Consider the following 27,725-nt stretch of genomic DNA (forward strand, 5'->3'; position numbering starts at 1 on the left):
CAAGGACAACAAAAAGTGCCTCGCAATGGGAGAAGGGAAAAAACGATCCGCAAAAAACGGTCCAGAAAAGTCAAAGCTGGCAGAGTCCATCAAAACAAATGCTGGAACAGTTTGGAAGCACTCACTGCTGGCAAAGTCCAAAGGGTCAAAGGCCAGTCAAAGGTAGAAACTAGAGAGCGGAAAGTGGATGCTAAGAGAAAACCAGATAATGACAGTGCTCATTTTACCTGTGAAAAGTTATGGGTCCCGGGGACTCGCTTGCTCAAAGATCTATAGGTCCCACCAGAGATATATGGGTCCCCAAAATTCAGTGTTATCGAGGTTAAAATTGTAAATCGGTGACAAATAATATAATAAAATCTACATATTCATTCAGTTTTAATCATCAAATTATTAATTCATTTTCTGCATCAAATTATTGTTGGTAATATACTGATTAAAGGGATAACCACAAACCTGCCTTTTTTCCATTTTCTCCTTTTATACTTCCTTTTATTCTTAACTTCTTTATACAACATCATCATTCGTAATATAATGCATCAAAGCAAGTGAGTTCTTTGAGAGCCGGCTCTCATTAATGAGTTGAGCCGAAAAAGGGACGGACTTTTCACTACACAACTCGAGATCGGCGTGCGGACGAAAACTCGAACCGCGAGACCAAAACAACATCTGCCGGATCTGCCTGACGAAAAGTTTGGAGTGCGGTAAATCTTTGTTTAAAAAAAAAATGTAATCAGGTAATAATGACAATTTTGTGTCCAAAAAGTTGCGTCCTGGGGACGCACGTTGATTTGAGACTATGAGTCCCCAGCAAAAATGATGCGTTTAGAACGCGGGGACGCGGGCAAACAAGAACACTGTAATGATTATCCATTATGTTCAGGTGTATAGAATTAGATGCAGCTGTGCACCTTCCATTGTTATACTGTCAACGAGTGTATGTCAAATATGTCAACGAGTATGAATTTCACTCCTACAAACTTTTTGTTTTAATCATTATATCATTACTGTAATAACTACTTCCTTATATACTTGTTGTTTGATATAGGCTTGTTGTCATGATTTGTACATTCTTTCAGTCGTTATACAGTCTCGACATTGTTCTAAGTGGTGTTTTTTATTCACTTTACAGAGGAAGGCCTTTAGTATTGCCTCTTGTGAACTCCAGAAAGATCCAAAATGAACAGGACTGGGTTAAGCACACGATGTTGTGGATTTTTCAACCACTCCAGGCTTTGTTTTTTTCAAACAACACCCCTTTCCTATAGAGACAATGGTCGGACATTTGTCCATGCCCTTGTACTCACAGGCCCAGAATATATGGTGTTTTGTCTGTTTTGTTGTAATAAAAACAGCAACGGAAATGTTGTGTTATGGGCAATGTTCCCTCTAAGCTGCGCGCGTGCGCAATCGCACGCTGCCCGCACATTCTAAGCGCAAAAGAAAATCTATCCAGCGCAATGTTCCCTCTAAATTGCGTGTTTGCGCAATTGCACGCTACCAAGAGCTTTTCCGCGCACAAGAAGATCTAGCCAGCTCACAAAAATCAGGGCTCGAAATTGCTAATTAAGAAACGAATTAAGTCAAAGTTACAGTGCATGAAGGTAAAAATACACGGGTTTCCCTGACGCTGTTTTCTAAATGCGGTATTTTGTCGAAGTAGAATGAAGTTGAGTAAAGTCAGTAGAGTTTTTCGAGAACCGGCTTCTTCGGCTCGGCTCACTAAAAAGAACTGGCTCTTTCGGGTCCCAAACGGCTCTTCAGGTTGTTTTTGCTTCTTTAATCCCAACACGACCAAATATTATGTAAAATTGTGCACACCATGACTTAAAGGAAGGTGAGAACAAAAAAGAAAAAAATACCAAAATGAAAAAGTAGTGAAAAGCTGAGGAAAAAAATAAACAAAACGAAGAGAAAAAAGAAGGAAAAATTCAGAAAAAAGCCAAAAAAAAAGAAAAGAAACAAAGGAAAAAAAGTCAATAAAGAACAAAAAGAAAAAAAGTAACAGCTAAGAAAAAATAAACACAATGAGATTTTTTTAAATGAATTAAAAAAAAAAGAAAAAATAACAGGGAAAAAGAAGAAAAAGTTTGTGTTGCATTCAAATCATTTCCAATTATACCAAGTCAATCTTGTTGCCAACATTGTACTTCCGCTAAAAAATGTGATTAAATACAGTTGTGTATCGTGCAACCGACTAAATAAGCCCCCAAACATGTTAGTATTATGTGACAAAAGAAACCAGGAAAAAAAAGAAATGGAAGAATTGTTGTAAAAACAAATTACGTTAGTAGGCCGTACAACCTTTGCAATAATACATGAGTCAATTCATTCAAAAGTGAAAAGAATGTTTCCATTGCCGGAAACTACGCAAAATGTAACTTGATGTCAAGTTTTGGACATGTTTGATAATGACTTAGTTGCCACACTTGGGACTGCTGTTGCTCACTGTTGTTTCAAGCGTTGCTCACCGACTTTGTGTGAACGCTCAGACCCGTAAGGAAAATTACAGGGAACATTGGTTATGGGTATTGCGTTTTACGTCTAGACTCATGACCTGGATGTTGAATCGAACGAGCGGAGGAGTAAGATCCTCATCCAGCTACACCAGACACTCCCCCAAGGATGGCGCCCACTCGGGGGGGTTGGTATACCAGATCTTGGTATGACCCCCCCTCCTCAAGGGCAGCCTTCTGGCACCTGACTAGGCTTGTCAGACTAGGCACGGTAGAAGAACCGAACAAGGTGTTTGTCCAGGACGAAGGGATGGAGACTTCATTACCGTTCCTCTGAGCTGTACCTCGGTACTGAAACCCTCCGGAGGACTTCCAAGACCTCCCAAACTGTTTAAGTCGGGGCGTCATCCACAAACTGGACCGGGGTGGGCCGACAGTCTTGGATTTAGGTTGAATTGAATTCACTGTAACAGCCTCAACCAACTTTGGAGGTCAACCGCAGCCTTTCACAAACAAACTTTCGTGATTTATGATAAAGAGTGCCTTATGATTGTTTGCTCACTTTGGCTGTGAATCAAGTTTGGAGTGTTTACGCCCACAACAACGCAAAATAACTCTTAAGTCGTACCCGTTGTCCATCCTGTAGCCGTAACGGTGAACATTCGCTCAAATTAAAGGCACGGCCTGCAATAAAAACAATACATTGTTTTCCGTCGTGTCTTTGATGAATTATTTTTCATTGCTAAAACAGAAAATAAATTCGCCCCCTGTGACAAAGATAAGGTCGACGGGAACGTTCCTCATCTCGGCGAGACAGAATCGCTATTGCAAGTCCTGGAAAAATGGAATGAAGAAGAGGAGGACGAATCGCTATTTGGGAAAATATACGTCCCTTTTTTCTACTTCGCCTCCAAAGCGAGGCTTTGAGAAGAGTACTTTTCGATAGGCAGCTGTGACCCACTTCTCGGCATTCGTACTTGAGTCGAGCACATATGTCCGCACACCCACAACGCGGCGACGAGGAAAAAACAGCGGCATCTGGAAAAAATCGTCCTCTGGGAGGCTTTGACATGATTTTCAGGGGGGCGCTTTTTGTAACCCCCCCCCGGAGGTAGTACACCACTCGGTTTCGCGACGGTCCTCCGGTAACCGGGCTTGTAATCGGCATACTGCATGAACATACCTGAACGAGGTACTCGAGAAAGTACTTTACTGTAATGTAAGGAGACACGTGCGCAATTTATAAATGATTGCGCATGAATGTTTCACGAGGGTTGAAGTGTTTCCTCGGGACGACCCGGGGACGTTAATTCCAGCTCCGATGAAAACCAACGTGAAAATGTCATCCGAGAACGGCGTTTTCTTCCTCTGTGGAGCACAGAATCCTTATTTAAAGGTGTAATTATACTTCTAGTGATGCGGTTCAACGAGTAAAAGACACTAATAAATGCAAAGTAGTGGAATACGATTGATAACGCAAAATAGTTTTTCAAGGACGGTCGAGATTAACACAGAATTGAGTGAAAGGAGAGTTGCTCGGTTATATTGAGATGTAAAAATGAGGCCATCACTCTACGTAGGTTCTTTTTTCGGTTTCTATACTCAGTTCACTCACAATGACGAACCTAGACGTCTAATATATGCTACTACTTAGTGAGTTAGGTGTCTTAGTGTAGTTGCTAGGGGCGGTGGAAAGATCTAGGGGGCGATGAGGAGGAAGGGGGCAGTATGGGGGGCGGCTGTCCGAAGTCGAAGTTCTGAAGTTCAAAAGTTTGACGATTTGTAAGCAACACGTTAAGGATGCAAGATTAACCAAAATTTAATCGACATCCCGATGTGACGTAGTGTGGTTGTGAAACCGCAAAGCACTACGTTTTTTTCAAGTTTTTGTAGTGAGTGATGGAGTTTTGGCCAACCACAATTGTTACTGTTCGAGTTTTAAAAGCGCCGACCAATCAGAGGCAAGTTTTAATAATAGCACAGGCCAATAAACGCGATTCAAAGTTTGCAAGCACCACACTATGCCACGCCCACCATGTGAGCTCATTGAGTGTCATGGCGGACTCCGCAAACATAGTCCCAGAGTCAACAAACGAGAATGAAAGGACGCTCGCACCGAAGAAGGGCGGTACATCACTTGTTTGGACCTATTTTGGTTTTGACTAAACGTACGTGGAACAGAAGAAAAATCGATTGATCGATTTATAAAACAAATAATACGAAACGGATTTCAGAGATGTGGCTTTTTGAAATGACATTGTTTCTCCAAGCAGAAAAGAGCAAAGGAGCAAGCACCCCGTTGAGTGTCAAGTGGAAATGATGTTTCGATCTAGATGTACAAAAAAATTATACGGGATCTGTTTGATTTCTATATACATTTTAAGTTTGACTTGTAAAACACATTTTCTTTTACTACAAAGTATGATTTTCATGTTGTTTTATTCAAGAAAAAAACAATTTTAATTTAAACAATTTAATTTAGAAAATGTAAAAGTCAACAAAATTAAATGGCCATTAACAGGACTTTTCCCAAATTTAGATTTAAGTTTTGAATCGTAAGTACAATTGCCTTTCACCACAACATCAATTTTTATTTTTTTAACTTAAGAAAATAATACCTCCAAACAAATTTGTTCAAAAATGATAAACAAAATTAAAAAGCTACTCGGTTGACTTTTTTTGATTTATGTTTTAAATCGTAATTTTTTAATTTTGTTCATTTTAATTTTGAAAATACATATGAATTTAAACAGTTTAATTAAATTGCTTGGAAAGGCGAATATCCATTTTAGTGGCAACGCATCATGTGCACCCAAACAGTTATTTTAAACATATCCATACATTAATTCCCATTCGTATTATCATCACCTAGGGGAGCCTCTCACCTATATTTCCCAAGAAATATTCAAAATCAATCGAGGACAATTCGACATTGATCCTGAATTGTTGATTATTTTTGGAGAGTCGCTTTACGAGCATAACGAAAACAAGAGGATCGCTCCAAATGGACGCAAATCAGATTAGCTGTGTTTGTACCCACAACTGAGCTTCTTGTGGGTTTCTGTTTGAGTACATTTTACCCCCTCGAGCAGTGGTGGGCAAATTATGACCCCCGGACTACATGCAGCATGTGAGGCTTTTTTCAACTGGACTGTATTGCTGTATTGCATTTTGAGTTTTTCAATGCATATTCTTAAATTTTGCGACTAAAAAGGGACATCATTTATGAATTTGAGTCAACTCTGAGTGTTTCAAAACCAATTTGTTGAAAATAATGTATTTATAGACAAAAAAATTAATATAACATGTACTTGTAAATGTCTGCATGGTTGTTAAATGCATTTCGTCGCTGCTCTCAAAATATCTAAATTTTTGGGGTAATTTCTTTACTTTGCTTGATAAAACTTAAGTAAATGCATAACTATTTTAAAAAAAGGTACTAAAAGAGAATTTCAAATCAGTTTACAGTAATCCCTAATTTTTCACGAGGGTTGCGTTCCAAAAACGTCCCGCGCTAGTTAAAACCCGCTAAGTAGAAACCTTTATTTATTTATTTCATGTTCAAGAAAAAAATTACAGGCTCAAGTATTGGTTTATTGGATAAAAGTTACATACTTCGTGTTTTTTTTTTTTTTTACATTTCGCTGCTGTACTATCAAATTATATTTTAAAAAATAACCTTACTGTTTTATTGCACAAATGTATGAATAAAGGACACGATTCACTTTGCATGAAACTTCCTGCCATCATATGGATGTTATGAAAAACTGCATTTACCTTGCGGTTCTGTCCTACAGAAACCATATATTTTTCTATTATCAAACATTTATGACAAAGCTCCACGGAGCCAATAGGGAGCGCCAAAGACCTGAGTGTGGCTCCAGAGCAAGTATAGCGGGTCAAGAAATTCAACTTGTTGGCAATAGAGAGCATCATAATCAGAACGCAGAACACAATGCATTTTAAGAATCTTAGAAGTAACGAAACGCTGATACAGCAAGAGATTACTGTACTATATAATTTCCCCTCAGATTAGAAACTCAGTGGATACAAAAACCTTTTTCCTCTTGGGCCGTTCGCCAAATTTTTTAACCCAATGCGGCCGACGATATAAAAACTTTGCCCACCCCTGCTCTAGGGTAACAAATTGTCATGATTACCGATGTGAATCACCTGTGCCCGCTCTTTTGGCGCCAACTGCCACGGGTTCTGGTTGGCTCCCTGTCAGTATTTGAACCCAGTCCTGTCAATCCCCAGTTGTCAGTCCGTCTGCGAATCTCCGTGTGTACTAGGCAAGCCTTTTTTCACCCCAAATCACGGCTTTCCCGTATTTTCCTCCTGTTCATCTCCCGCTCCGACCTGTCTTGATCCCGACCACGTCTGCTCTCCCATCCCGACTTACGACCCGTTTCTATCCCGACTACATCTGCTCTCCCGTCCTGGCTTACAACTAGTTTCCGACCCCGACCACGTCTTGCTCTCCGAGTCCCAGCTACTGACCAGTTTTTCTGCCGCTGACACCGCCATCGCTCGCTACGAAAGATCCACTTCGGATCACAACCCGAATTGTGGGGGCAGCCCTCTCTTTTCTCCAATAAAACTTGTGAGAAACGTAACTCAAGTGGGTCCTGTCTCCTTCCTGATCTCTGACACAAATAGAGGATTTGGTTTGACTCGCTGCAAATCAATTCAGCACTGTTCGTCCCTACAATGGCACACATTGACTTTTTTTCCTGTCGGATTGTAACACGTTTTGACAATGAAGTGCCCTTTTTTCTGTCGACATAAGTAAGAATGTGAACGGTCGGTTAAACTTGGAGATACTCGTCAATTCAGTCACGTCCTTAAGATCAAAGTCTCTTGTTCCGAAGAAAAAGGTGATGATAAGCTCATTAGCTTCCCGCCGTCCACTCACATCGGCTCTCATCTTCATCCCGAACCTCTTAATGATGCTTTGGCATCAGACATGCAAAACCAACTATTCATATGGAAAGGAATTGCCGAGCGTGCTTCTTAAGAGGGATCACAATTCAAGAAGATGATGATGATGATCCGCCGACGATTGCACGGCGTTGCGAGGGGCCTTTCCATGTTGAGGAGCTCGTAACATCAGACTCTCACGGTAAAAAATCATTCCGTTCGACAAAGCGGCGGCCGGCGCACTACAGTAAGAATCATTCATAATCTGGAGCGTGCCACGCTCAGAATATATCACCTGATCAAAAGCCGAGCGGTATCTTCAAACGGTTTCGCGGCCAACTATATAGTCCTACGTGATCCGACCGGGCCTGAGAACGAAGCTTGTTGACATTTTCAATTACTCTCCTGGCGCTAGTGACAGGAAGATGAAGCCTCATGAAGCATCAGGAGTGTTCTTGACTCCGTTGGTTGGTGCTCTTGTCAGAAAGGTGGAACTTGATCGTGATCAGAAAATGAAGCGCTTCTTCAGAAGACGCTCTTGATTTAACCCTTGTGGCATATAGGTTCATATTAAGTTCATTTTCATATTTTTTTCTATTTCCAATCAAAGAGATTGCATTGAAAAGTAAACATTTGGGAGCTCAGATTTCCCCAGGGTTGTAAAAACATAAATATGTTTAAAAAGGCATTGTGCTGTTTACAGGGTATTGCATTTGGGAGCCGATCATATACTACACTCATCCATCCATGAATCATCTGCACTGCTTATCTTCATAAGGGTCCCGGGGGTGCTGGAGCCCATCCCAGCCATCTTCGGGGAGTGGGCAGGGGACACCCTGAACTGGTTGCCAGCCAGAAACTGACAACTCACTCACTCGCTCATTCACAATGTGGGAGGAAACCGGAGTGCCTGGAGGAAACCAACACAGGCACGGGGAGAACATGCAAAGTCCACATGGGGAGGTTGGACTTGAACCCTGAACCTCCACACCATGGTGCTGCGCACTAACCACCCTGCCGCTGTGTACTATACTCAAAACCACATTATTCGGACATTTAGACATCCATTATCATTAATAATCTTTGATATATCATAAACATGGTGTATTTCAATGCATTTCCCGGGATTTTGATATTTTTCTTTTTAGCGCTGTGTAGGCAAAGTAAAAAAAAACAAAAACGTCTTTACACCACCACACCAGTTGGTGGCCCCAAAGCCCAAATAATATTGGTTTTGTCTGCTTGTGTCAAAAATAAATGTACCAAAATATATTTTGTCCCCACTTTTTGACTAATTCAAAGCTTTAATAGGGCCATATGAAATATTCACTGAGAAATTTTATGTATATCCATAGAAAATTAGTTTTCTATTTAGTCACTTTTAGGAATTGTACTGTCCCAAGGGGATGGGGAACAAATACATTAGAAACTATATGGACAAACAAATATATGGATAGGTTTGATGCCACCAAACATGAGTTGTCATTGGGGAAAACTGCTAGTCAAGTCAAGGCATGTATTGAAAACAAATCGCCACCACTTTTTGACTAATTCAAAGCTCTAAATATGACTTTTGAAATATTCACCTAGAAAGTATCTACCTGGCAAAGAACGTCTTGGGATGAGGGGCTTGGCATTTTGGCAAGAGAATAATACTACGATGAATCACCAACATGGAGTGGGAGACCGGAGAAGGGTGGCTAATGACGAATGGGAGCACTTGAAGAGGAAGTAAAGAGGGAGACTGGAAAACGCGGAAATTCTGCCATGTTATTGCAAAGGGAAAGGCCTGCAGGTGCCGTACCATGACAGCTTAGTGTACCCCAAAAACAAGAATAATGGCAAAAAAATGAGATGAAAAATGAAGCGTTTTGGTCACTTTTAAGTTTGTCTTATTCCTCCTTGTGCTTCGTAGCACTCATTTTAGGCCGCACTACACAATACAGCGACATCTATTGGTCAAATTATACAAACTGTCACAATAAAATTGTGAATCAATTCAAGGCCAGGGTTGGGTAGGGTTGCTTTAACTTGATTACTTTTAATTACTTTTGGATTACTCCAAGACCAAATATGTTAATAAAAGACAAAATAAACTATCCATCCATCCTTTATCTGCACCGCTTATCCTCAGTAGGGTCGCGGGGGTGCTGGAGCCCATCCCAGCCATCTTCGGGGAGTGGGCAGGGGACACCCTGAACTGGTTGCCAGCCAGTCGCAGGGCACACATGGACAGACAATTCGCTCGCTCATTCACACCGAGGAAGAATTTGGACCGGAGATTTAACCTGAAATGCATGTTTTTGGAATGTGGGAGGAAACCGGAGTGCCCGGAGGAAACCCACGCAAGCACGGGGAGAACATGCAAACTCCGCACAGGAAGTGTGGTAGCTTGATTTGAACCCATGACCTCAGAACTGTGCCGCACACGCGCTAACCACTGTACCGCCATGCTGCCCCAAAATAAACTAAATATGAATAAAATAACTAAATTTTGTGCAGGCTAGGGGAGTAACGGACTATATGGAACAGCAAAAATGATGTTGGCGAGCTGTTTGGATTTATTTTCATTTTGTTTCTGTCGCATTTTATGTTAGTTTTGCCGGAGATACAAAGAGATCAAAGCCAGGAGAGAAAGTTTACCACGTGTTGCGAGTCATAGTTTTATTCATATTTAGTTTCTTTTGTCTTTTATTAGCATATTTGGTATTGGAGTAATCCAAATGTAATTGAAAGTAATCAAGTTAAAGTAACCCTACCCAACCCTGTTCAAGGCTTTATAATTGATACTACACGCCTTTAGGAATAATAAGCATAGCAATTATTCAAAGGATGGAGGACAACAAAAACAAAAACAAAAAACACTAAAAATTTAAATAAAATGAATACTATTTTTGGTCAATGATCAAATAGCATCACATCATCTCACCACTTTTCCAAACCAAGCATAGTTGCGTGTTATTTCTTTTCTCAGGGCCACGAACTCCAACTCGGATCCCCTATGGGCGAAACACAAAGCATTACCCAAAATTCTTGACAAAGCACTTTATGGAGAAGACTCAGCAGCACGCCCCGTTAACTCAAGGGGGCAGTTGGCGCTAAAAGCTCTTGTAGCAGTCAGGCTTCGTTCGGCAATTTGGGCAGCGCCGTTTTCAAAAGGAAATCGGGTCACGGTAATGCGGCGGATGAAAAGATCGGCCCCTTGAGGCAGATTGGGGCGGAGTCGAGCACAATGGCTCCCCGTATCACCTCAAGGGCGGCATTTGGCCGACTAAAGTCCTCATTTGCAAACGGCGCCCTGCAGGCCACCGTATCAAAATCGCATAATAACAGACTTGACGTTTTTTCCCGGGCTAATGATGATGAGCTCCGGCGCTCTTTTTACCCCCGCAAATAAAAAAGCAAAGACACGTCTCTGCAGCCTTTTTTCCCCGTGATTGCACTCTTGAAAGTGAGAAAAAAGAATCACCGACCCTTCCGAAATTTCGGTTCAAAGCATTTTACACAACTGGTCATCGTCAAGTTGCGCTAATAGCCCCCAAAAAGGTTCTTAAAGGGTCTTTGAACGCTCCTTCTCGATGATAAAGGGCTGCTTTGAAGAAAATGCACAGCCAGGACGAAATATAATTACGCTATCCATCCTGCCAATTTGCTAACGGTAAACAAATAGTTAATGATAACGCGCAATGTCAGCGGGGATTACGCGGGACAGATGCTAGGCGCAACCAAAGTCACGCGAGACAAATGGCGGCGTTGTCGTTGGTAAGGAGCTCGTAATTAAAAATAATAGCTGTGCTTGTGAAAGGAAAAATATGGACGACTCTGTGACTTGATTCATGAGACTAAAGCTTGTGGTAGTTTAAACGGAGAAAGTATGCCAAACTTTAAGCCTCAATGTGTAAAAATACTTCATTTACTTAAATAAAACGGTTCTCAGCCTCCCTGGTGAAGTTTATCCGGGGTACTAGAGACGAGGGTCCGTCAGGAAGTCGAAATTTGAATTCGGGAGAAGCAGTGTGGTTTTTGTCTTGGCTGTGGAACAGAGAACCAGCTTGACACACCCTGCATGGTCCTCAAGTGTGCACGAGAGTTTGTTCATCCGGTTTGCATGTGTTTTATGTACTTGGACAAAGGATTAGATGGTGTTCCTCAGGGAGCTGTCTGGGGTGCTTCAGGAGAATGGGGTACCGGTCAGGATTATCCAGGTTTTTTTGGTCTTTGTATGACCGGTACCAGATTTTGGTCCGCTTTGCTCCCAGTAGGTCACATTAGTTTCCAGTGGTGGTTGGACAAAGGAATGGCTACCCTTTGTCATGGATTCTGTTCATAATTTTTGTGGACAGAATTTTTTAGGAGTAGCCATGGCGTTGAAAGGGTCTGGTTTGCTGTCCCAGCATTGCATGTCTGCTGTTTGCAGATGATGTGGCAGTGTTGGCTACCTCAAGCCATGATCTACAGTTCTCACTGGAGCGGTTCACAGTAGAGTGTGAAGCGACCAGGATGAGGATCAGCACCTCCAAGTCCGAGACCATGGTTTCCAGCCAGAAAAGGGTGACATGCTCTTTCCAGTTTGGGGATCGGGATGCCTCAAGTGTAGAAGTTCATGGATCTCTGGGTCATGTTCATGAGCAAGGGTAAGATGGAACGGGAGATCGACAGACGTATCAGTGCAGCATCTACCATTATGTGGACCCCATCATGGTGAAGGAGGACCTTAGCAAAGCTTTCGATTTACCAGCCGATCACCTATGATCATGAACAGTGGGTCATGAGCAAAAGAAAAAAGATCCCAGATACATGCGGCTGAAATGGATTTCCTCCGCAGGGTGTCTAGGCTCTCCCTTAGAGATAAGCTGAGAAGCTTCGTCAACCGGGAGAGGCTCAGTGTCGGGCCGCTGTGCAACGAGAGGAGCAACCAGCGGTGGCAAGGGCATCTGATAAGGATGCCTCCTTGACACCTTCCTCGGGAGGTGTTCCAGACTTCAGAGACACTACAGAAGTACGTTCCTGACATTTTTTGTCTTAATGACAAATATTCCTCAAGAAATCAACACACTTAAAGGGAAAGCTTCTTTTTGCCATCCTAGAGAGTATACCGTGGTCTGGTTGTGCTTGGAAAGCCTCGGAAAACCAAAAAGAAAAGGTCAGAAGTCATAAGTACAATATAGCTCTCGGAAAGGGCATCTGACAGCGTGCCAGGCTGTGTTATTGTGTGATCTCATCTCAAGCAGCAGGGAAGTACAGTATGTTCAAATAGTCCGGGAAGTACACGAAGACAGGAAAGCAAAAGGCAACGTGTGGTGAAAAAAAGACTCAGAGGTTGAGAAGGGACCGGATCAAGGTTTGGCTCTTAGCCCTTCTTCATCGACTCGAGTGTTGCGTAGAGTGACAAATAGAGTCGGACGGGAGTCCTCGTGGACTCGGATGTTTGCGGATGAGCATGCGTGTGGGACAAGACCTGGAAATGTGCCGGGGAGGCGCGGAACAAAGGTCAGGCGCAGCTTGACAAGGAGATGAAGTACTAGGGATCAAGCGGTGGCCGCAACAAGCCAAGTGTCAGGTGTGATCTGTAATAAAAGAATAAAAGCTTAAGTGAAAGGGAAGATTTATGGGGCGCTGATGAGACCAGTCATGCGTCAGGAGACGGAGCTGAGGGCGGGGCTCTTGACGATACCGATTCTCGAGACAGGTGAGACCGGAGACGGCAAACGCTGCAACACTTGGCCAGGGACGTCGATGACAGATGTGTAAACGGGGGGCATCCGACATCCCGGTCAAAAAAGGCCAGAAACGTCGAGAGTGGAAGCACTCTTCCGCACCGATACGATCATCCAATAAATAAAACGTTGCCAACTTGCAAAACCTGCTCAGAAATAACAAGATGACAATGATAAAGTATGAAATACAGAAGACCCCATCAATCCGTTTTGAGGTGGGAATCACAAAGCAAATTTGCCATATAGCGGGGGATAGAAACAGAGCGAATTAGCTAGGAAACCCTGGTATCCCGTTTAAAACATTAAAAATAAAAAAATATATATATTAAGTACTATTTTGTGTAGTATACATGAATATGATTTTTGCTTCTCCCTTTAGCATCACGTCAAATTTAATTACATTTTTGATCTTTATTATAATAATAATATAATAATTTCCTTGTATTGTCATTCTGTGTAACAATGTACACAGAACGAAATGTCGATTGCACCTGACCCGTTGTAGCGAGCCGATGCAGCCGCAGCCAACAGAGGGCGCCGCCGACCACTTTTTAAGTCTTAGGAATGACTCGGCCGGGGCGCGAACCACCGACCTCCCAGTCTCAAAGCGGGCGCCTTACCATCTAGGCTACTGAGCTGGTTATTGTCAACGATGACAACGTAACATTGTATGCGACGAGATTAGACATTGCACGCCAAGGAAAACACACAATAAAGACTTTAAACAGAAGAGATAAAGGAGGCAAACATATTTAAAATGTAGCGCAATGAAAAACAAATGCATCATAACAATCGTGTAATGAAAAGCAGCGCAATAACATTTAGCAGCAACACAAAATCCCAAATAAGTCACAAGATATATGCTTTCACAGTTTTGTGCGTTGGTTCAGGGACCCATAGTGAATAAATATTTTACGAATAATACAGTACGGTATCGCCACATGATGCAAGCAATATTTTGTACGGAGCAGAGAAGCATAGTGGGAAATAGTTCTGCCAATAGTAAATTTATCAGGATGCAGTGACACATACAGATCAGCATTTTAGATGAGATGGTCCAGTAGCACACAGGCACCTTTGAGATGCAAATCGTCATACGTACAATCATTTTATACAGTTTGGGCATGCAGAATAATCAGTTGTTAATATCATGTAGTGGGGAAACTATTGTAAAGAGGGGCCCAAAAATCTTCCTAATCAGCAATATGAAGTGAACACATTGTAAGGCAGAGTCGTGGTAAACCGGGGGTTTACTGTATCAATGATACAAACTGTATGATGGCATATTGAGGTATTAAGGCAAGAAAGATAGCGATTGCTAATACAGATTAGTCTGCTTAATAGCAAAGTTTTGTTATACTGTGACCTCAATTATGATATAACTTTCGGGAGCCACCAAGCTACCATCCTCAGGAGGGCGCTAACACCTCCAGAGGGCGATGAACTGTTGGACCCCAGACATGTTCCTCATGACTCACTCATGACTAATCAGGAACCCAGTTTTAAGGGACTGTGCCAACAGCAAAAGCTGCAGGACGATTCTCCTGAATATTCCTGAACTCCTGCCTGAGCATACCCATCATCAATTCTGGAATTTCTGAATGTTGCCAGCCATGAGTTTCTTTCGGACTGTGTTTTTTGTTGCGGGACGGCAGCTCGGTGGTGAACGCATCCAAGGAAAAGTTCTGAGGTCATGAGTTCAAATTCAGCTCCCAGCCTTCCTGTACGGAGTTTGTATGTTCTCCCCGTGCTTGCGTGGGTTTCCTCCGGGCACTTCAGTTTCCTCCCACATTCCAAAATCATGCATATCAGGTTAATTGACCTGTCCAAATTGACCCTAGGTGTGAAAGAGCGAGTGAATTGTCTCTCTGTGTGCCCTGCGACTGGCTGGCAACCAGTTCAGGGTGTCCCCTGCCCACTGCCCGAGGATAGCTGAGATGGGCTCCAGCACCCCCGCGACCATACTGAGGATAAGCAGTGCAGATAATGGATGGATGGATGTTTTTGTTTTTTCTCCCATCTTCGGAGCGCCTTTTTTTAATTCCCGTTGCCGCCAAATAAACTCCTGTCGTCAGCTTGTGTTGAGCCATTTCCTCAGTTGCCTCGACAGTAGGCAGCTTTGCTGAGGACCACTCAAGTCAGGTCGGATGGTCCAATAAGCTCAATTGAGAGAATTTATTGATCTCTTAAAAGGATTTTCATCGATATTTTTACGCTCCCACAATTATTCTCGCAAATAGCGGTGGGACGAGTTAAAAGGAACCCAAAAGGAGAACGAAAAGAGCCAGAGAATTTGTTATTTTAACAGTGAATCATGTAGGTTGGAGCACAGATGTGGAAAATTCCGAGGACAAAAAATATATATAGTAATATAGATAAAGATAGAAATATAGATAAAAATACCCATCTGCCTTATCGTTCTGAGTGGTGTGTGCTCCTTTCCGTTGGAGCTAGTGAAACTCCCTCATAAATTCTTAAGAAATGACATCATTTACAATGTATTTTTTTCTGCAGGATGTGTGCCCCCCCTTCCTCCCCTTCAGGCCCTGATCTAGATGTCCCCAAGCACATCCATATCTCACGGTGGAATTCCCATCGAACACTTGGGCGGCTAGTTTCAATTTTTTATCGGCGGGGATGGGACGGAATCGTAAAAGGCCGTAACCAAGCAACTGCGACGGCTTTCCAATCGGTTCGAGCGCCGTACGTGACGTTTTGGTCCGAGTCAATGAATTCGAGATGCGTTTGATAGGCAGGGATGTGGGGACGTATCTTTCTGTGTTATCTCCGGTGCGACAAATCCATTTTCGAGGTCTGTCCGTCAACAATTTCAATTTTCTTTTTTTTAAAGAGATGTTGAACTTCTAAAGAAAACCCCAGACAATTGCAATCAAGCTAGGTAAGGAAAGATAAGTATGCTAAAAAAAAAAATCTTGATTGTTGACAATTTTTTCACTTTTGTCATGCAAACGCGACATACACCAACAAAAAAATAAAAACATTCCCCGTTTTCTAAAATAAACTCATTTTTAGTATCTTCCTCTTGAAGATAAGTACAATTGTCTTTTTTAGAAAGCAATAGATGCAGCATTTAAAATATAAATATATTTTCACCAATACGTGGTTTAAAATGTCCTTAAAAAGTTTAAAATCAAATACTTTTTTTAATTAAGTATGGGTTTAAATGAAATGATCTGCATTTATATAACGCTTTTCAAGTCAAGACTTCCCAAAGCGCTTTACAGTGTGCTTCACATTTCCCAATAGCGGCCGTGCAGCCATGTAAGGCGCTAACCTGCATATTGGGGGTATTAGGGGTTCAGTGTCTTAACCAAGGACACATCGACATATAACACGGAGGAGCCGGGATTCGAACTGCAATCTCTTGATCCCGAGACGAGCGCTCTACCTCCTGAGCCACTGCCGCCCCAATTAACAATGCCCAGCTGAGTTCAAAGAGTCTTTATCTATTTTGTTTCCCCGCACATATCTGCTTTGATTTTACTTTATCATCAGTGCTCCGGTTTGAGGAAAGGAGGCGGTTTCACGTGCGAAGTTGCAGTTTTTTTTTGTTCCAGAATGAAAATGGAATAAGGAAGAAATTGACTGTTCAAATACAGACCAAATGCCGACCCAAACCCCCAAAATGATGAAGAAAAACAAGTTTACTCGAGCGCATCTAAGATAGACACATACATGCATGCGCAACAAGAGGAGTTGGAAAAAGATGCAATTTCAGCCAGAAGATGGAGCCAGCAAATAGAACAATTTCAACTTATGGACAGTCACTTTAGAAAAAGAAATTGATAAAAACATCTTCCCTCTCCAATATAATTTGATCTATTTCTAATGAGAAAATTAAGTAAAAGACACACAAAATTAGCATTTCTTTTGCCAATGACGTTCGATTTGTATTTTTAGCATTTGTTGCTGTGGAAATAATAACCCTCGGAGAGATAGATACATAAAAATTATATCCATTTTCTTAAGGTTTCGGTTAAAAAAAAGTAATCCAAACCACAACTTTAGCTTTTATTTTTTTCTTGCTTGGATTTGATATTTTGAGAGGATTTCCTACCCAATGCTGAATCAAACCAAAAGGGTTTCAATGTGGATTTTTCTTTGAACATTACGGGTCCCTTTGTCAGGAAGCGGACCGGGAAGCAGGAAGTCGTATGCGTAGACGATCTGTCACTTTAATTAGGAAATAAAAGTTATCCAACACACAAACGGACCAAAGACAAAAAAAAACAGGTTCAAAGGCAATCAAAATGACAAACTAGGTATTACTCAGATCAAACAGGCATGAACAGGTCTTCAAAAAGGTAAAGCAATGGTCTGGCCACGGGCAGTTCCAAAAGGAGCGTTTAAGTACTCCACAAGCAATCAGTTCAATGCGTCTCAGCCGGTGTCAAGGGGCGGGGCCAGCTGACTGCCATGACAACCGTGCAGGACATGACACCCTTATTAAAAAAAAACTCAAAACACGACTTTAGCTTGATTATTATTATTATATTTGGCTTCCGATATTTCATTTTAATTTCAATTACTCTGCCTATAACACAAAAAAGTGTAGCCAGGGTCTGGAATTTTATGACAAAATTTAGATAGAACTTTAGAGTCGTAAAAAGCTGGTCTAAATCTTGGCACAGGCATTTTTACATACATTTGTGGATTTTGATCAGGATGGAGGCGGACAGATTTGGGGCTTTGCGAGTTCTTAATTGCTGAATTAAAATGATTTATTTTCAATTATTTACTCAGCTGTTTGTATTTATTATTAAGCAACTCTTGTTAGCATTACTCTGTTTTGACCTGATTTTTCAGACATATGCAGCACTTTGAAGGCAATGCAACTTGTTTTAAAAATCAGGTGGAGTTAAGTTCAACCTCAGCTACATGTAAACTATTTTTGGACTTTTTTCCAAAAGATAGCAGAATTTTCGGCAAAAGGTAGATATTTCCTCGACAACAGCACAGCCACAACAACGCCGATGCTTTTAGGCAATACTGACTCACTGGTCATGAGTCTAGACGGGTTGCCATGCACGTTACGTAATGGTGAAAGTGGGCAAAGTGCTCGGAGCAAGAAAACATATTTGCCGTTGAGCCGGCGTGCTCTTGTCGTGTCCTTCCACAATCTTTTTGGTTCGCTCGAATCCAGCCTTGCGGTTTTGTCCTCACTATTTTGAGAACAGACGTGTTTTTGGATTACAGACGCTGCCCTACTTACGAACAAGATCGTTCGTAAGTTTAATTTGTTTGTTAGTTGCTTCAGTGTTATATTTTGGATGTTTAAGGTTTATATAAGTATGTTAAAGGCTTGTATAAGTAACGTGTAGTGTTTTATACTAAAAATAAACATTTCATAAAATAATATGCTCTATAAAAATCAATAAAGTTATGTTTAACTTACTTTTGGAAGATGAGCTTCAAGAGTTTGGGCAACTTCCTCCTCCGTGGTAAAAAAATGGCCAAAAGAAGCGATCCAACCCTTTTCTCAACCGCATCAAGCTTTCTTATTCCACTTTCATTTCAAAAGAAATGGCTCGCCTCTTCTTTACACTTACACTAACCATATTGAACGGATGCACAAGATATTAAACTATATTTTAATCTTTTGGGGATTTTAATTAACATTGCCATTTGTTATCACTTTGAATTTTTTTCGGCATATCACACTTTTAAACAGTTTCATTTTTGGATTAAAAAAACTTTGTATAGCCCTTAATCACGACATGTCTCATAGGACTGCACAGGTAACAATGACGCCATTCCCTGATCTGAAACCCACATGTGGGCAAGGAAAAGCTCAAAAACCTCAGAACAAGGAAAATAAGAAACCTTGAAAAGGGGCCTCACAAGTAATCCAGGATCGACCTCAGTAAGGTATTCAACCTGTTTACACAGATGAAACCTTTTTTGAACCAATTTCGTCTTAACGAACACTTTGATATCCACTTTTTTTGGTTTCTATTGATTTTGATTTTTATTCTGGTCAAACCAGGGTCTCAATTAAACAAAACTAACTGTCACATCCAAAAAACACTATTCTAGTCCAGTCATATCTTGCAATATTATTTAAAAAAAATGTAAATTAAAAAACAAAACAAACAAAAAAAAAAACACTGCATCTCACAAAATTTAAAAAATTTATTTTTGGAGTTTATTGGGTATTTTGCGTTGAAAGGTTGTATAATGAAATGAAATGATCTGCATTTATATAGCGCTTTTCAACTCAATGACTTACCAAAGCGCTTTACAATGTGCTCCACATTTCCCAATATCGGCCTTGCAGCCATGTAAGGCGCTAACCTGCTTATTGGGGGTATTATGGGTTCAGTGTCTTACCCAAGGACACTTCGACATGTAACACGGACGAGCCGGGATTCGAACTGGGATCCCTTGATCCAAAGACGAGTGCTCTACCTCCTGAGCTACTGCCGCCCCAAAGTTGTATTGACTTTAAGCTTTTGGGCCCTGGCTATTAGAGGAAGTGCAGCCAACTTAAAATTGATCGCAAAGGCTCCACCCATTGCTATACAAATCTTTAGATTTTTTTTCTCTCTGTATTTTGCTTTTCAAGATTAAACTGACTTGATTTTCCTGCTTTTGTCTACTGTATTGAGGGGAAGCAGCTGCATCCAAATCAATCAAAGAGTCTCCATCCATTTCTATTAGAATAAGTGCTTTTTTTTACTTATTTTGGGGATTTTGTTTTGCTATGCCAAATTAAATCCACCTCAATTTCCATGATAGTGTGCCATGTTATTGGAGGGAATTGCAACAGATGATAAACCACTCAAAAAGAGGTTTCCCATTAATAATAAAATCAGTAATATCCATAATTATTTTTAGAATCTGTTTTGGAATTTTGCTTTTCATAATCAAACTTAATTGATTTTTTTCGTTTTTGTGCACCATTACTGGATGGAATGCAGCCCACTCCAAACCAAGGAAAGACAAGTAATTATGTTTTTTTGCTTTGAAAAATTAATATGACTTGACTTTTCGTACAGGGTTATTGGAGATAATGCAGCTGGCTCTGGCGCAACCAAAGAGGCAGTTTTCATTGAATCCAGAACTTAACATTAAAATTGGATGATTTAGTAAATTTCTTTCACTGCACAACTGCTATTTAAGGTCAACAAAAACATAGTGCCAGAAAACATTAAAAAATTATTCATTCGGAAAGAGGGCAATTATAATTTAAGGGGCTGTAGTAAATTCACAATCTTAAAGGTGAGAACAACCAGGAAAAGTATGTGTGTGTCTGTGTGTGGAGTCAAACTTTGGAACAATTTAAAAGACAAGATCAAACAATGTCCAATTATTCACTTGTTCAAATTTAAACACAAAAAAACCTTACTGGCGGAATACAGAGATGAAGGAAATGGGGTATGAGTGATAAGAGAGATTGGGAATAGTGCGTCTACAACTATGGTTAACTTTGTTGTTATTGTTGCCATTGTTATATCATAATTGTTATTTTTAATATCATTACTATTGCTTTTATTATCATCGGTGAATTTAATAGGGAAGATGAAGGGGTAGGGGAAATAAGCATCTGCTTCTTACTGCCCCTTTTTGAACAAGTTATGTAACATTATTTTGTTATTGAGTTATTGTTTTTGTTCTGTTTTAATGTAATGTTCGAGTTTTCATTCTTTCATTCATTCAACTTCTCTCTACCTTGTCTATTGGCTTTTAATAATTCTGAAACGGAACAGGTTTCTGACGACGATGAACTGGCTGACGAAGTGGAGGAAGAAGACACGGAGGAGAATCTGGGTGACGGGATTGTGCAAGATGATGTGGATGAAGACGTGAGTGGACAAAACATATGGCAATCCGATAATGAAAAAATCATGTGGTCTCCATCCCCTGAAGTGGCAGGCCACTTTTTGCCTCCGACGTTGCCTAACTCCGGGCCAATTTTGTATGCCGTTGCCCGCATCAGTAGCCCCGTCACTGCATTCAATTTATTTTTTACCGTGGAAGTTATTGACCACATAGTCGCAATGACTAATTTACAAGGGGAGAGAACAATAATGCACTGGACCACGATCACAGCACAGTAACGCTGTGCATACTAAGAGCTTCTCATTTTAGCTGGAATGTACAAGTCAGAAGAAGAGTCTACAAAGAGCCTGTTGGTAAAGGAACTGGGTTGTCCGCTGTTCGCTGCAATAATGTCTGTCTTCAAGTTTAGGGGGTGTATAAAAAAAATAACTGAACATTTACATATTTATAAATAGGTCTGATGCCACAGAACATTTTGAGTGGTTGGAAGTCAAAAAATATGGACGACTGAGTTATCACACTTCAAGGTCATGTCCAAATAATGTACACGAAGATGCATTGTGCGAAGTTTTTGGGGAAATAAATGAAAAACTAAGAGTGTGTAGTGTTCAGTGGCATCAGACCTTTGAAAGGTTAAGTTTATGTCCAAATAATTTACACTGACATACGTTGTGTACCAAAATAAATGCATGCCGTGAGGATTAAAATCATTGAGGCTCATTTTGAACTTCATTTATTCCCATAAATAATTGTTTCAAAACAAATTGCAAGCAGAGTTCTCTTGTTAAAATGTCACCAAAAACTGCAAACAAAACCTTTATGGATGTATTTTCCTTCAGCACAGTGGGTGTTTGTCTGAAGGCAGCGTGCTGTGTGTGCATAGCTCCGCCCACCACTACTGTTCTACCGATCAAACTCTTAGGTGTGCTTGGCTAGCGTTTTTGGGTAATTAAACATTGTTCTGTGTGTCTTTATCATAAAGTGTCCAATCGGTTAACATACATTATCAAATGCGCTTCTATATGAAGGATTCTTTAGCGATGTACGGACAAAATGGGGTCTTGCGGTGTGATAGCTTGATTGTAAATTGTAGGCAAGACCTTTTTATGCTGGACCGGACATCTCAGTGCTGCTCTTGCTATTCACGCACCTAACCAACGATTGATCGTAACTAAATTGGAAAGCTAAAGAGGATATTTGCTTGATTAGCATTTTATCTCCAAGCTATATGTACCAATGAAAAGAGCCATATATGGCTCGCAGGTCATAGGTTCATACTGTCGCGAGTCATAGGTTTATTTTTCTACTTCATGCCAGAGTAGACACAGAAAACTTAAGCAAGGCGTCAGCTACATTGTTGATATCGTCTTTTTTCCCAAAATAATTGAAAATATAGAATGAAATATTAACAATTCTCTGCAACCGCCAGACACATAAATACTATTATTTCGTCTTCAAAAAAGTTTGTTAGATTTTAAAACAGTTATCAATTTGCGATAAAAAGAAAGGGGGTGCCATGAGGTTCTATAATTGAACCATTTTGGTTCATAGATTCACAAATTTAAACAAGTGTCTTCCAAACCACAACCTCAGCTTCCTTGTTTTTCTTGGATTTGAGGTTTTTTGATGTCACTACCCAATTTCGGAGGACACCGAAGGCGGTTCAAGATGGATTCATTCTTGCAAAAAGCAGATCTAAATATACTGTGGTTTCTAGCCAGGTTTCTTTTTACACCAGAGCAGACACAGAAAAATCACACAAAAATTAGGGATTCATCCTTCAGGTAACGCGCAAGGGAGCTACCGCACTCATGATATTGTGTTTATTTCACCCCCCTGCCAAAAAAACGAAAACATAATGAAATATCCCCGTGCACATGCAGCAGCCAGCCACAATTTGGAAAAGCCAACGCAAATAAGCAGCCGGTTTGCTAGCTTTGTTGGGAGAGGTGGGAATGAGGCGCCAGCCTGCGCGCAATTTGCCGACACTTGGATGAGTTCTGACGCCAGCGCGGTGATGTAAGAGATGGGAGGGAAGCAGAGGACGAGAGAGGGAGGGAAATAGGCGAGAAAGACTCCGCAGCCTCTAACAGTCAGCTTTACTTTTGCGGACCCAGACAGCGGAGAAGGACTCGTATGCTGCGTGTTTTTTTGTATTCACAGATAGGCTGGCTTTGCCCATAGCGCAATTGTCATTTATTTGAGGGTGGGGGTGGTCAAAAAAAACCACCCCCTCCTCCCCACTGCAATTCCAGAAAGTGAGTGGGATGCAAAAAGCTTCAAATTGATGCGTGACGCACCCTTCATAGCAAATGAGCCCGACTTATGCCTCTTGTCTAACTTTGACTTGGGCGCAGAAGAAGCCTGAGAGCCAGTCAGCACCTTGGACAGCGACTCAGCACCGGACCCAGACGTGACTTCCCCCTAACCCGCCTCGCAATGGGCTGCGGCGGGCCAGAATTCACTTCGCGATCCGCCCGAGTTCCGATCCGTCATGAAAGCTGACGAGAACTGACGTAAAACGGGGAGCTTCTGAATACTTTTTTTTAATTTTTTAGTTTTTTTTTTGCGCTATCATGGGCACAAAACACCTCCTTCTCCTCCTTATATACCTGGACCCGCTAAGCGTCTTAGCAGCGGGTGGGAAAAAAGCCAAACCGGGCCCCAGGAAGGTCCCCAAAGCCACGCCGGGGGCTCCCACACAGCAACCCATGAAGGGGGGGACGCCTCCCCCGCCGCCCGCCCCGGCCAGCAACCACGACACCTGCCTGGGCTACTACGACGTCAGCGGCCAGTATGATAAAATGTTTGCGTGCAACAACACGAATCATCGGTACTGCTGCGGGACGTGCTACTTGCGCTTCTGCTGCGAGTACAAAAAAGACCGGCTGGACCAAAAAGCATGCAAGAACTACCAGACCCCCGTGTGGGTGCAGACTGCCGCCCCATCCCCGGTGCCCACGGGTGAGACGTTCGAGGGCATGGACCAGGCCAACACGGCCGTCTACATCACCTGCGGGATCATCGCCTTTATCATCGTCATGGGGGTGTCGGCCAAAGTGGCTTACGACAAAGCCACGGAGCCGCCGCAAGAGATGAACATACACAGGTGAGTGAGGAGGGGTCGTGGGGGATAACAGTCACACCTGAACCTGTCTAATATTCCAAAAAGTAAAAAAATGGAAAAAAAAAACCCTCAATATCCTGCTGTAGTTTATACATTAAACCCAATCAATGCATCTAATGTGTAATAACAGCACTGGAAATCACACTATCACGCCAGCTGCAAACCTCTATTCCTTTATCTTGACACCTGTACTTTTCTTTTCTTCCAAAAAGTCCAAATCAGACACAAGCCAGAGTTTCCTGATGTACTTTGCATATTAATACCAATCTTTGCATGTAATAAATGTGTAATAACAGCTATATATTCCATTCATCGCCACCTCGTACGGGAAAACGGGCACATCTGGTTTCGAACACTAACACCAACTGTAAACCTCTGTTCTTTTTTTAATACTTTCCCCAGAAAGTCCAAATGATACACATATCATAGTATACTACTGTACTCTGTACATTAAAACCAACAATGGCATGTAATAAAACTGTAATAACAGCTACTTATTTTACATTCATCACCACCTTCCGCATGAAAGTTTATATGTTCCCCAAAACATTTTTCCCCGGATTGGAAAGAAATGCAGTATATATATATATATATATATATATTCGAAAATTAATATCACCTATTATCTGTAATAAATATGTTATAACACTCTTTTTTTAACCGTTCATAGATTCCAGATTAGACTGCAGTAAACTACATGATTTTCTACCTCGTTACGTAAAAAAACATTCATTATATGTAGTAAAAGCCATTTTTAAGACGAGACGCAACCTGCGGCATCCATTTGTAATTTGAAACAACTCGTTACATGTGTTCTAACACTTATTTTTTGTTATCCTTGTTAAAAACCATATTACACAGCAGAATCCAGCAATACTTTGTACATTGAATACATTATATTTTTTTTCGAACATGAGCATTAGTTACCTAAAACCAATCAATGCATATATTCAAGGTATAATAGTAGCCAAATTTAACATGTGTCACCGCTTTTTGCTTCAGAGTTTGTGCCCCCCTTCGCAAAAAAACACTTATTACATGTAATACATGTGTTGTAACACTTTTTTATAATGCTTCCAGTTTCCTTGCAAATAGTCACATAAAAACAATCAATGCATGTCATATTTGTGTCATAACAGTTATTCTACCTTTAACCGAGATTAGACTTGTATCTTGGATTACTTTGTACATACATGAAAGCCTATTATTGCATGTAATACACGTCTAACAGCATTCCCCCCCACATTTATCACTGCCATAGATGTAATGAATTCTGGTTTGCGCTGAAACATTTTCACAGTCATAAGTTTGAAGAAATACAACACAGTAACCATATTTAATGATGAATTGGATCTACTTTTTTTGCAAAAACAAAAAGAATAGTCACATTTCATTTATATTACATGTAATACACGTGTAACACCTTTTCACTTATATTTCTAACATTGGAAATACAGCAATAGCCCCCAATTAGCAACAATTTCCATCATGCCAAAATACAAAATCAATTTATTAATCTTTATACACAAATCAATTCAACAATTAATGACTTGTCGCGAGATGACGCGCTCCTTTGACATCGGATTCTATTAGCAGGACAATCCCCCAACCCCCCGAAAAATGTCAGACTGCAAGCCTGAAATAATTACAGACTTGAAAGAAGCTCATTACTCTTGCAGCGCTATGCTTGTGCGCGCATGCGTGAGAGATTTTTGATCGTTGACACTGCAGTCGTGAAAAAAGGGAAGAAAAGAGGGAAAAAGGGACACAGGGACCCCTGCAAATGGTAGACCAGCTGTCAAAGCGCAAGTCAGGTGCGCAATAGAGATGGGACAAGATAGGAACCTCGTTTGCGCCCCTGCTGAAGACCCCCACCCTGCCTCCCCCAGCTATTTTATTTTGTATTTTCATTATACGCAAGAGGGCCACATCTGCAAACAAAAGGCTGACGCGCGTTATTTCCTTCGGATTGAACGCTCCGATGCATTATTCAACACTCCGGCCAGTCTTAAGACTGTGAATAATGGATATTCTGCATGTCGGGGTTGCGCCAAGGTCGGGTGACACGCACGCACTTTTACGCACGGAATCATCATCCACAACAGGAAGTCAAGGCGGGACATAATCGTCAAAAAGCGGAAGAAAAAAAAAAACCTTTGAGCATGTGCAGCCGAGCAAAAGTCGTTTGATTTCGCTCATTTAGAAGCCGAGGCAGGAAAACCAAACAAACATTTTTTTTCTGCCTGGGATTTTTCTCTCTTGGGGTTTTTGCGTGCACCTGGCGCGCAGAAATACATAAAAAAAATCATTCGAGTTCAACCTCATTAAATGAGAAGCTCACATGTGCCGTGTTGGTGGTACTCGACCGTGATTAGTCGAATACCGAATCATTTTCTCCCATACAAAATGACGGTATTTATTTTAATGCGTTCTTAGGCATTCCAAAAAACCCAGATTATAAATAAAACGTGTACCTAAACACCCATAATTTCCCCAAATATTGATGTATGCAACTGAAACAAGATATTTAAAAAGAGTGGTTCACATGTGTCAAACTCATGGCCCATGGGCCAAATGTGGCCCGCCATATCATTTTATGTGGCACACAAGAGAAAAATGTGTCAAACTATGACTTGCAGTTTCAAATATGTCCACTGGATGGCGGCAAAAGCAGGCACTACTCGCAAAGTACTCACTGTAGGTGTATTTGCTGACCACCAATAATCAACCAGAGAACATCGAGGGAACAAATCCAGATTTTTTTTTCTACTTTACAGGTGGGGTGTGTCATTTTAGGTGTCTTTTAAAACCTTATATTTAGCACCACTGTTCAGAGATTCACAACACATTTAGAGATGTTTTTTTGTTAGTGTAGCCTGACAATGGTAAATGTAAGTCAAGTCAAAACCTGTTTCAAATACAGTCCAAACGCGAACCCAAACCCCCAAAAAGATGAAAAAAGAAGAGTTCATTAGTGTTTGAAGAATACGGTGACTGATCGCAGCCTCAAACTATGACTTTAAGCCAGGAGATGGCAGCAGAGAGTAGGAAGACACAACCTTTAAATAGAGGGATATGCAGCAGGGTACTCTAGCTCCTTTGTATATTAGATATGAAATGGAACATAGGTGGTTCCTATATTTAGGTCAACGTTTTAAATAAACAAATAAAAAGTAAAACGTCTTTGCAATCATTCAAATTAGTGTTTGCTAAATGTTTGACAACCTTTGTATATATGACTAAAAGATTAAACAATATAAATCAATTCAAAACTATTTACTGTACCTTTGAGTAGCAGATCGATGGCAGTACTCGTTCACCATACTCGTGTTTCCGAAAGATTTCCTTCTTCATCTCGGAAGTGTTTTCAATTTGGTCTTTTTTTCTTTCCTTTTGTCGCCAACTTTCTTGGGATCCACTATTATCTGCAAAGATAGAATCCACAATATCACAATAAATGCTCAACACGTGGTTTGGATACCCCTCAAAATTTTGCAAACCAACAAGGCAAAGGTAACCAAGATGGCCACTCATGTCACTCTGCCACACTTTCGACAGTTAAGCAAAAATTTGAAACCTTAACTAACCCGATCATAACTTGAGTACTGAAAATTTTCTGGGGTCAAATATAGATTTGTGCGAATACAGAGTCACCAAGATGGCCTCAAACATCGTTCGGCCATGTATACGGCTGTTTTCAGA

At 41.1% G+C, this 27,725-nt stretch overlaps 1 protein-coding gene and 2 long non-coding RNA genes across 9 annotated transcripts in view; 2 read left to right on the plus strand and 1 right to left on the minus strand.

The window, feature by feature from the left end:
* LOC148347541 (uncharacterized) overlaps nt 1-27,725 on the minus strand; it is a 150,585-nt gene that overhangs the window by 15,093 nt on the left and 107,767 nt on the right. Inside the window, exon 2 of the long non-coding RNA XR_015848122.1 lies at nt 27,309-27,448. This is a non-coding gene — a long non-coding RNA (uncharacterized LOC148347541). The remainder of the gene's footprint in view (nt 1-27,308; nt 27,449-27,725) is intronic.
* The window catches only part of LOC148347542 (uncharacterized), a 161,256-nt gene that overhangs the window by 7,544 nt on the left and 125,987 nt on the right, over nt 1-27,725 (plus strand). The window lies entirely within an intron of this gene.
* Nucleotides 23,006-27,725, plus strand: part of shisa6b (shisa family member 6b) — a 130,707-nt gene continuing 125,987 nt past the window's right edge. For all 7 annotated transcript variants that reach the window (XM_088324123.1, XM_088324126.1, XM_088324124.1 and 4 more), the window contains exon 1: nt 23,006-24,005. In XM_088324123.1, coding sequence (XP_088180249.1) covers nt 23,473-24,005 — 533 coding nt within the window. In that variant the 5' untranslated portion in view covers nt 23,006-23,472. The remainder of the gene's footprint in view (nt 24,006-27,725) is intronic.

The sequence above is a fragment of the Urocampus carinirostris genome, chromosome 19 (assembly GCF_059441175.1).
Source record: "Urocampus carinirostris isolate Australia breed hairy pipefish chromosome 19, RoL_Ucar_1.0, whole genome shotgun sequence".
NCBI classification, from domain to species: Eukaryota; Metazoa; Chordata; class Actinopteri; order Syngnathiformes; family Syngnathidae; genus Urocampus; species Urocampus carinirostris.